This window comes from Nylanderia fulva, unplaced genomic scaffold (genome assembly GCF_048542155.1).
Source record: "Nylanderia fulva isolate GAGA-0341 unplaced genomic scaffold, ASM4854215v1 Scaffold33, whole genome shotgun sequence".
Classification (NCBI taxonomy): Eukaryota; Metazoa; Arthropoda; class Insecta; order Hymenoptera; family Formicidae; genus Nylanderia; species Nylanderia fulva.
In genome coordinates this window covers 555,229-566,089 of record NW_028190400.1, presented here as the reverse complement: position 1 = coordinate 566,089, position 10,861 = coordinate 555,229, and the positions used below count along the sequence as shown (strand labels likewise).

At 28.7% G+C, this 10,861-nt stretch overlaps 1 protein-coding gene across 2 annotated transcripts; it reads right to left on the bottom strand.

The window, feature by feature from the left end:
* Positions 1-2,316: 2,316 nt before the first annotated feature.
* Positions 2,317-10,125, bottom strand: nanos (RNA-binding protein nanos). 2 transcript variants are annotated; one of them, XM_029310799.2, is made up of 4 exons: positions 9,754-10,125; positions 7,047-7,212; positions 5,804-6,005; positions 2,317-5,078 (listed from the first exon to the last, which is right to left on the bottom strand). In XM_029310799.2, the coding sequence occupies exons 1-3, from the start codon at positions 9,869-9,871 to the stop codon at positions 5,804-5,806; spliced, it is 486 nt and encodes a 161-aa protein (XP_029166632.1). In that variant the 5' UTR covers positions 9,872-10,125; the 3' UTR covers positions 2,317-5,078. The 2 variants fall into 2 exon arrangements, with proteins under 2 accessions (XP_029166632.1, XP_029166631.1); XM_029310798.2 differs by having other exon boundaries at positions 7,047-7,269; positions 9,754-10,124.
* Between the last annotated feature and the right edge of the window lie 736 nt (positions 10,126-10,861).

The window sequence follows — 10,861 nt, the reverse complement described above, 5'->3', positions numbered from 1 at the left end:
AATTAAAATGTTACATCTTAATACAAACTGCGTATTTTTAAATAATAATTATAACTTTATAGAATAACAATAAAAATCAAATTTTACAATAAAAACATGCGGTATATTAATAACAATGACTTATACAATTTGTTTATGCTGAAATAGTGACTAGTTCATAGAAAAAAGGTGAATCATTTATTTAGTCTACATTAATTTAAAAATATTAATGAGATTAACGAAGCTAAATAGGGCGTCTCGCCGAGTAAATCATTATCTATTTGCATATACATTTTACTGTGTTTTATTAAGCACAGATTCCACGAAAGATATACAGTCACGCAATATTTAACGATTCATTTTTCATTTTGTATACGAAGAGACAAAAAGTGTCACACAAAGATCTCCGATAAGTTTTGCAATGTTTGATGACATGTTATATATGAAGCACTGAATATGTTATATAAAATATACATATTTAGAAAAATATATACAAACCATAGAAAATATAATTATCTATAATTAAAAAAAAATAAATAAAAGAGCGATACACAATGATATCATATGACAGAAAAAATATGCATTTATTTTCTATTAATTCATTATTGAGCATATAATTAATTAAAATGTGAGCGAGCGATATCTTATGTGTGATATCATATGGACAAAAGGTAAAAATAAATAGCAAAAAATTATTTCATTTAAATGCATATATATATTCTTTCATTGAGCATAATACAAAATTTTGTACAAATATACTTAAATAACATAATATAGCGAAAATTATAATTATCTTTAATACAATTAGAATGGCGAGATGATTATGACAATTTACGCAAGACTATTAATCTTAAAATACAAACAATTATAAAAAGAAGGCATATCTAGAATACAAGATTTGTTCCGAACAAACGGAAATTTAATACGGCGAGGAGATAAAAAAATCCAAAAGATTTCGTGCGAACTAGCAAATTCGCAGTTTTTGGATAATGTTAAGTGCGTGATAATCGTTCGGGTTATATGCTCGCAAGCAGAAACGCTTAATCGGAACCTCGATCAATATCAGAGGCGGCAAAATTAATTATTTATACAATTCTGTGAAACGTGCAATTGAATGTTAAATTATTGTTAATCTGTCGGGAATTGTGAATTTTTTTTAAATTTTCTACCTATGCATATGAAATTGATTTCTCACTTGCTGCTTTAATCGTTATCACCTGCTGTTGCTACTATGAATCACGAGAATGCTGCTGCACGGTTTCAGATTACTGTAACGTCATCTCGCGCTCTGAATCAGTCGGTATATATTGTGACGGCAATGCATATAGAAAAATTGCGTATATAAATCTAAGCTTTGGCAACGTACGCCATAAGGTACAAAACGCATCACATATCTTACAAAAGTAAGGACTTATTCGTACTATTAAATAGTCGCCTTATAAGTTACAAAAATGTTTTATATATATATTTTAATATTTTAAAAATATAACAGTACGCTATATCATTTATAATTTTAGTAGGAACAATTCGTAATTTCTAATATAAACAATTCTTATATACTACTTAATTTTCGGAAAACAAAACTGAAAATGTTTATTTCATCATCCTTCATAATATTCGAACGTTTTAACCAAGTTCTTTTTCTTTTTCAGATTTATTAAATCTTCAAAATACTTCAATCTCTGAAAAAAACTGCCAATTAAAAGTGAGTACATATTAATATTATGCAATTATCTTTTTTATGTACTTATTTTTACATTTTTCAAATACTATTTTGCAAAAAGAATATTAAAGGTTAGTGGAACATAAATTCATTCAAAGCTGAATTATTTCAAAGATTGAAATGTCTTAAGGATCATAATAACTTCAAACTCTACTTTGTGATGTAATATATTAACTATTATAAATTAAATTTGCAATTTAAATTATTTGCTGCTTTTATCTGATGAAATAAAGCATATAGCGCTGAATTGATTTAATTTAATGTATATGTATACACATACATATATCTATATCTTATACTCTATATTTTTAACATTTTGTCGTACAAGTAACAAAAAAATTGAAAAGCTTCAAACTTAAATTTCAATGTTAAATGTAACAATAACTCAAATTTCCTCCTGAATTATAAAAGAAAAAACATCAAAGAAAAAAATTCTCTCGCGAAAGTGTCTCTACGTAATTCGTATACATATCGATAAACTTTACAAGAACAATTAAAAGAAAAATAAGAAAATAGATATATACATTAGGAACTGTGTGTGTGTATGTATGTGTGTGTGTATATATATACATATATATACATACACATATATATATATAAATAGAAAATAAATGTACAAATTATATATTATTATATTTTATGCGGTAAAAAGATGATACAACACAATAGCTGATACATTTAATTTTCAATCACATGAGTTTTTGTCCTCTCGGGAGAATTTTTAAATCGTTAAAACTTTCTGAACAAGTATCATTTCTTTTTAATTATTTTAGACAGTTTCGATATGTATACAAATTACATGCCGAGAAAATGTAAAAGCGTGTCCTTTCGCGAATTTTTGAGAAATAGCGGAAAGAAGCGTCAACTGCAAAAAAGCATTCGCCTTCTACGAATTATCAAACCTTCGAAGTAAAAGCCTACGTATGTATAAACACGAAGAAATACCGTTTCGGCAACAGCTTTTGTTTCGACGGCCTTGACAAGATCGTAGCGAGACTGACAGTGACAACAGTTCCAATATTCTCTGAATATGGCAATAAACACATATAATATACAAAATTGAGAACAGACCGTTTTGTATCAGCTGGTGAAGCAAAATAAATAAAATATCCACGGAAATATATTTAGACATGTAATTTTTGAGAAAAGATTATTTTTACAATTCTTATATCGATTATTATTACAGATTTTTCATATCACGTAAAGGACACGCTTTCACACACATATAAAAAAAAACATACACGTATTGCGGTGATAATTCGTAAGCACATAAAATATACATCTCTAATGCTACAAGATGTATAAATTAATATTATTGCTCACGTTGATGCTCGTATAAGATTACGATGATCGTTATCGATCATCTCTTATTAGCTATATTGAAAACATTCGATGTCGGTCGATAAGACTTTATATTTTTAAAATGCACATTTTAAAGTAAAAACACAATAAAATGTGCATATATCCTGAGTTATTTCTCATATGGTATATACTATACTTATTATATTATATATCTCATCAACCTATATCGTAAAATTATAAAAATAGAATATCTTATAAGGCACATATGTTATCATCACAACGTTTCATTGGAAAGAGGAAAAACAATATTTTCAAAATTTATCGATAGTTTCAATTAACACTGATTCAACTATCAATTGTAAATTATGAAGTAATTATGATAAATCATATAATTGTCGAAACGTTTTTCTCTCTCTCTCTCTAAAAGTCGCATAATGAAAAATAAATTAAAATAAATTAAAATAAAGACATACGTTATTCGTGATTAGAATAATTTGGTATTAATTATCTTTAGATTATATATGGAGAAGAAAGATATTCAAATAGAAAATAAAAAGCTAATGTAGTACGATAGGTATATAATACTGAAATATCTAAACACAAAGTTATATATAAGATTCTTTTTCAAAAGATTACATTATTCTGTCATTTCGAAATCGGGATGAATGAAGAAACGCGATGTTCTTATGTGGACATATGCAATTAATAAATTGTGGGTAAAATTCTCGTCCAAATCCATTGAAATTTTATGTTGTCATGTTGCATTTTGCACAATTTTTTTTTTTTAATTGAATTGTAACTTGATGAAATATGCATTCAAGAATATCAAAATTAAAGAAAGCGTAACAAAATTTGTCATATCTTTATATAACGTCTAAAATATCTTACGTATTGTTATATGTCACGCTAATCGTCATACATCATATTGACTTTTTCATATTCTTGGTAAAAAAAAATAGTAGTAGAAATATATGCAACATATTAGGAATCAAAATGACGAATTCAGAAAAAGAATCATACAATATATAAAGATATATTCATAATTTGTAAAACCCCATTTCAAATACAAATGCGTATCTAAAAAAAATTACAAATTACGAACTTATTGTATTCTTCCCATGAATTCTTCAAATACTTAAATCGAGAATCTTTGGAATGCGTAATCTCATTACAAATAACTACTTAACTGCTTAAGAAATAATCACAAAAATAAATCGTAAACGCGTGCGTTAATAATATTAAATAAACTCAATTAGGCACTTTCTTGTTATAATCATTTTAAAAGCAACTAAGTTCCTTTTATTCCCAATTATTTCAATGTGACTCAGTATGTTATCGACAATTAATAGGCATACTTTTCTTAAGAAATATTTAATATCCCAGAAAAAAATATCTTTGTGTACTTATTCGTCAAATGACACATTGAATCTCTCTAGTACTTAAGAAATCATCGCAAAAGTATGTCGCGATCGTGTAAAAAAATCGCGTTTAATCTTAAAATCAAGACGTGTCGCAAAACTGATGTGAATGTGCTGTCACTGAATTTATCCAATCGCGCAAATCTCGAAGTACGCGAAACTTTTTCTTGCTCTAAAAATCGAAATTTATATTTCATCAGCATAGTACATTTTTCTTTATCACTGCATTATGAACATGAAATGCATCACAAATAGAAACGAGGCGAAAGAGATAGGATGAATTACGAATGCGGAAAGAATACGGAAGGGCAACGCGACAAGACTAACTAAAGTCACATATCGATCTCAATTTAGAACCGCGATGTTTCAGCGTATTTTCGAGAATGCGAGATCACGTCGAGTGTCAGTATTCGTCTGCATAGACGAGTGTAAATGTTAAGTACAAAAATATATAAATCTAAGAGAAATCTATGAATTTAGATTAGCTTAAGAATTAATTGCGCCATATGAACGTACATATGCGAGGACAGCCTTTGTCAGCAGTTAATGTGTATATACTCAAAAACGCTCGCTTCTTTTATTTCTTCCCATTGAAAATTTCGGGCTTAGATGATATTGTTACTTCGTGAGATATTTGTCAAGCGTAGACGATGAAACTATGAAATAAAGAAAAAATATTTTTTTTTATTTAAAATCGTTTAATAATTAATTGGGACCGCAAAATAATTATATATAAAAGTGACTCGGGATGTTCGCTCTCATTTATACTATATATATATACATTTATAAAACACACACAAACTTTCAATATCTAGAGGTTGTATTTTTCTCACAATGATTAAACATGTTACTCAAAGAAATATGGTAAAAATATAGTCTTTTAACTTGGGAATACTCGTGAATTATTTTGTATTTTTTCGTTTTTAATTAATTATTTGACGATCATTATTTTTATTAATGTTCATTAATTTTTTCTTCCAATTTGTTTAATTCTTTTCTTAATATGTGCAGTAAAATTATTTTTTTTAATTTTATTGCAACACTTATGTAACCAAATTATATTTATTTTATAGCAACTTAATGTTTGCTTTTATTATTTAATGTTAGACGCATTAGCAAAGAAAAGGAAACAAAATAAATAATATAAAAATATATAATAAAAGGGGTTATTTTGAAAAATTGTTTATCACATTCAATATCATACATTTATACAATTTTTTAAAATTCATTAGAATATTTTCTGTGTTCGCTATTATTTATTTACAATTTATATCGAATAACAGAAAAAAAACTTTCAGAAGAAGCGGTGTCGATCTATCGAGATTAATTCTGACACTTACTTCCTGAAAGTCTAATTATATAAAAAAGATCTAAAAATTACCTAAATATAAGCTTCTCGGATGGAATGTCCTCCCATATGGATTATGTCGCGTGTTTTACGACGTTTTCCCGTCGAGTTTCTCTGCATCTTGAAGGTATTCGACATACTCATTGTACAGGAATTGTAATACGGACCCTTTGGACAATATTTAACTGTGTGTGCTCCATCGCCGCATGCACCACAAATCGGACACGTATAAGCCCTGTTAATAAAAAAAATCTCGATTTTTGTATGATATGAAGAAAAAAAATATCTGCTGGAAAATTATTTTTCTTTAAAAAAAGAATCTCTCTGATCACAAAGGCTAACACCATAAAATATTACCAGTGAACAATTATCACGAAAATATTTCTGATATATAACATAAATGTTGATCTTTTTCTCTTTTATTAAATTTAGTAAAAAGATATATTTAGAAAAAAATAATTATTTTAAAATAACGGTTTAGAATGTTTTTTTTATACATTTAGCCTTTAAAGGTTGTATCGTATACATAAAACAAAAAAAAACTGTAAAATATTTCTTGTTCAAAAACTTGTCAAAAAAGAATTGTTAGACTCAGTTTTGATCTTTTTCTCTTTTATTAAATTTAGTAAAAAGATATATTTAGAAAAAAAATTATTATTTTAAAATAACGGTTTAGAAAGTTTTTTTTATACATTTAGTCTTTAAAGATTGTATCGTATACATAAAACAAAAAAACTGTCTGTAAAATATTTCTTGTTCAAAAACTTGTCAAAAAAGAATTGTTAGACTTAGTTTTGATCGCACCAAGAACTCTTACTCCAAATAAAGAGAATCGTATTTATATAGGAATGAAATAATCATTACGGTAAAAAGAAAGTTAAAATAGAGAATGGTTCAAGTCTAGTTGTCAGACCTAAGCCCTGGACAGACAGGCTTAACATATTAAGTTTAGAAAGAAAATGGAAAGAAAAAATTCACATTTTTATTCTTTTTGTAATGCAATGTTTTTCTCCTTTTATTCTACCAAGAAGTGCTTTGTCAAATCTACCTCTATATACAACAATAGGGCTTTCAAAAACAAAAAACAAAAATTTTCTGTTCCATGTTTTACATTTAATTTGAATATTTTATGGCGTTGCACACACACACACACACACACATATTTCAGCAAAGAGGTCTGGTTTTTTTCCAGTTGAACTGGCTGCTAATTCAGAGTATCTTTTCTCTTCCAACGTGGTTAAAAAAAGAACAGATTTATTATTATTAAACTACATACCTGAGAACGGGACAAATGACACGACCATCGATATCTTTTAGCAAATGCTCTCGATAATAAGCCTCTTCCTCCCCGTTATTTCTGCAAAAGACGCATTCTTTTGGTAAAGGCTTCTTGTTCTTCTTTCGACGGGGCACAATCTGCCTGGTTTCGTCCATATCGTGATCTGGACAATACTCAAAGTCACGACCGTTATGTCGAAAATCTTCCATTACTTCCTCGACTATAAAAAAAAAATCAATAAAAAAAAGAAAAAGATTAAATTTATTAAATTCAAATAAGAACACAAGTACTAGAAATTTTTTCTCAGATAATCCTCAGGTAATGTAAGAATTTATCTCTTGATAATATCCTAAAATACTGATATCTTACTTCCTCGACTATAAAAAAATCAAAAATCAAAAATAAAAAAATAAAAAAATAAAAAAAAAGATTAAATTTATTAAATTCAAATAAGAATACAAGTACTAGAAATTTTTTTCTCAGATAATCCTCAGGTAATATAAGAATTTATTTCTTGATAATATCCTAAAATACTGATAATATCTTAAAATTCATTTCATTTTATTCCTATCTCCTGGATCAACATAAAATGATATAACTGCGTAAGCATATAAATTAAATTAGTAGAGAAACTTTTTTATGCTATTCGCTTAACATCAGTAATTTATAAAAATATTAATGTGTAAAATATGCCCAGTGTCTATTTTATACTCATTTTCAGATAAAGAAATCCACTACGAATCCAGCAAAAGTATAATCTGCTTTTGAAATTTAGTACAGAATGGAAGGACGAAAAAAATGCTGCGAATAATATAAAAGTTTGAGACAGAAAGATTCACATATATCATTTTCCTACTTGTGCGACACATAAATAGACCCTTTGTAAATACGATGTATGGCGTGAGAGACAATCCTTGGATAGAAAAGGAAAAAGTCGTAAACTGTCTTTTATTTTCCTTTGTTTCGAAACAGTGAGAGTCTCAAAAGTCGTTTTCTATGATGCAAGCTGAGAAGCGAATGTAACTCGATATCGGCCGCCGATTTGTAAACACAGGCGGCCTTTCTCAAGCCAATCGACTCTGAAGTGTTTATCTGGCGCGTTATATTCGTTGACTGAATCCGTCACTAGAAATGGGTATCGAGAAATAAACAATATCCTTGCACACAACCTGAATCGAACTTTTGTCTCCCCGCCGTGTCGATGAAACGAAAACCCGTCTGTCGGCGTCTGCATTTTCACAAAGAGTATCGCGATCGCAGAAGCTACACGTGCGCAACGCGATAAGAGATTATATATACGATCTTTCGCGGCAATCATCGATAAAGGACCTAAACTCGGCGGTGAGAAAAGTTTTATCCAAATAAACACGAGACAGTCGCGTGGTTTCGAACAATTCTCTTTTAGGTCCAGATTCTCCAATCACTTTTATCGAAAGCGCTTTTAAATAAAATAAAAATAATAAAATAATAAAAATAGTAAAATAATTAAAATAATAAAAATAGCTCGAGAATATGGCCTTAAGATCAGGAGACACAAGGAACTAAAAACGGACTCGAAAATTCATCGATAATTGAAAGCTAATTTATCTACTTGCCATTACACATCTTAAATAAGTAAAAGAAATCATTTTTCCTATATATGGAAATAAAATGTTTTCTATATATTATGCGAGACTTCGTTTTCAAGAACATTGACTTTGAAAATTATTTACGGTTTTTTTTTTCAATTTGAATGATCGTAGTATTCATCTCGACAGCAAGAAACAAATTCGGAATTAACATGTTATTTAAAGAAATCTAGAATCTTTTTACATAATTTTTTCATTAAATTATTTCAAATTGTTTTACTAAATAAAATTTTTTATGCTATTCTAGATATCTTTTTACATAATTTTTTCATTAAATTATTTCAAATTGTTTTACTAAATAAAATTTTTTACAATTATATTTTTATTATATGTATTAGTGGTTTTATCGAGAATGAGTTCGATAGCATAATCTATTAAATAAAAGTAACTGACATACCGAAATTTAATGCGATTGTTAAGTAGATGAATCATAGGCGACAAGCATGTAAAGTGCAAATATTCAATAAGAACTATTGACGTATTAATTTACTATTACAATAACGCAAAGCCTAAAGGATTTTATTTATGAGAAAAATCGTATTTTAAAATCAGTTACATTTATTACACGAATTGTATTAAAAAATCTCATAATTTCAGAGAAAATTAGAGAAAAAAAGATTCATACAAATGCAGGCAAAAGTGTCCTTATTATTAGTTTAATATTCTTCGAAATTCTTTCTTTCTTTCTTTTTTCTTTTTTTGACTGGTTATAGTTTCCCTTTTGAAGTAAAGCCTCTTAAATAAATTTAGAAAATATACCTGAAATTTATCAGTTGAATTTCTTTTCTCACGCACAAAGAATATAAAGGACAAGAAGAAACTCTACAACTACAAAAAATAGCAATTAACTAACAGAAAAACGTTAAGCATTAACATTAAACATTTTAAATAATCATGAGAGAAGACTATTAAAAGCTGACCTTCCTCAACAGCGTTGATTTATAAAATTGTAAACATTTCATCCTTTGTGAATTCCGTTGTAAATAAAAGCACGGTTTAGTAATTTTCTACAAACGCATGTACATACGAATAACACAAATCTCGTCGATCGATAATAAAATATAAAAAAAGCATACCATTCGGCGCTGGATTTTTGCTTACAGCGACGTCGAACAGCCGCTTAATTTCTTCATCCAGGCTGGGATTGAACGGGAATAAAGAATTTTCCTGCAGCATCGGCAACATGACGCACATGATCCGTAATTAGTATGCTAAGACACTGTTCTAAGTCGACTCTTTCGCGCGGAACTTCGAGAAACTTTTTTTTCTTGCGAACGGAGGATATATACATATATATATATATATATAATATATAATATATATATATATATCACGTAGCAATTTTCGTCTAAGGCAAGCGCGAAACACGCGAACCGACGGTCGACGACTGTCCACCTACTACTGAGTCAGAACGAGACCGAAGACCGAAGGAGCTCACTTACTTCGAGCTTGGAATCAAGTCACCGGATATGTCTTATTCGTATACGCGGAGTGGGGAAAGTGAAGAGAGGGAGACACTCTTCTCTCATCCTTCGACGTATCAGCGGCAAGTATCACACAAGAAAGGAGAGAGAAACAAAGCGCCGCGCCGGTACAAATCAAAGCCGCCGAATTCGCGGTACTTGTTTATTGCGCGACGACCTCCGCCGCAATGAAAGCGCTTCCTGGAAATTGGAAGGCGAAATAGTCGACGACAAATATGCGTGTCAGGTAGACGCGATGATGATGAAATCAGGTGGGCTTTAACGAAATATACACTTTATAATGATTTTTTTAAATCTACAAATAAAAAGGCAATAAGAGCTACATAAGTATAGAAATATCCTTCTTCAGCGCAATGAATAATTAAAATATTAGTATAAATTAACAATAAATTATTCATCAATGTCATTATAATAAAAATAAAAATGTCCGGAGTTACTTTTAGTATATAACTTGACTCCGGACATTTTTATTTTTATTATAATGACATTGATGAATAATTTATTGTTAATTTATACTAATATTTTAATTATTAATTGCGCTGAAGAAGGATATTTCTATACTTATGTAGCTCTTATTGCCTTTTTATTTGTAGATTTAAAAAAATCATTATAAAGTGTATATTTCGTTAAAGCCCACCTGATTTCATCATCATCGGTTGGAAAAGACAACCGAAACGTACGACGAATTGAACTTACTTCT

What these genes read in the sequence shown, in the direction of transcription:
- nanos (XM_029310798.2), bottom strand. Translation starts at nt 9,871, where the DNA reads ATGTGCGTCATGTTGCCGATGCTGCAGGAAAATTCTTTATTCCCGTTC. An exon ending in CAAAAATCCAGCGCCGAATG is followed by an intron (nt 7,270 to 9,753) that starts GTATGCTTTTTT and finishes TTTTTTTTATAG; the next exon opens with TCGAGGAAGTAATGGAAGAT. An exon ending in GTCATTTGTCCCGTTCTCAG is followed by an intron (nt 6,006 to 7,046) that starts GTATGTAGTTTA and finishes TTTTATTAACAG; the next exon opens with GGCTTATACGTGTCCGATTT.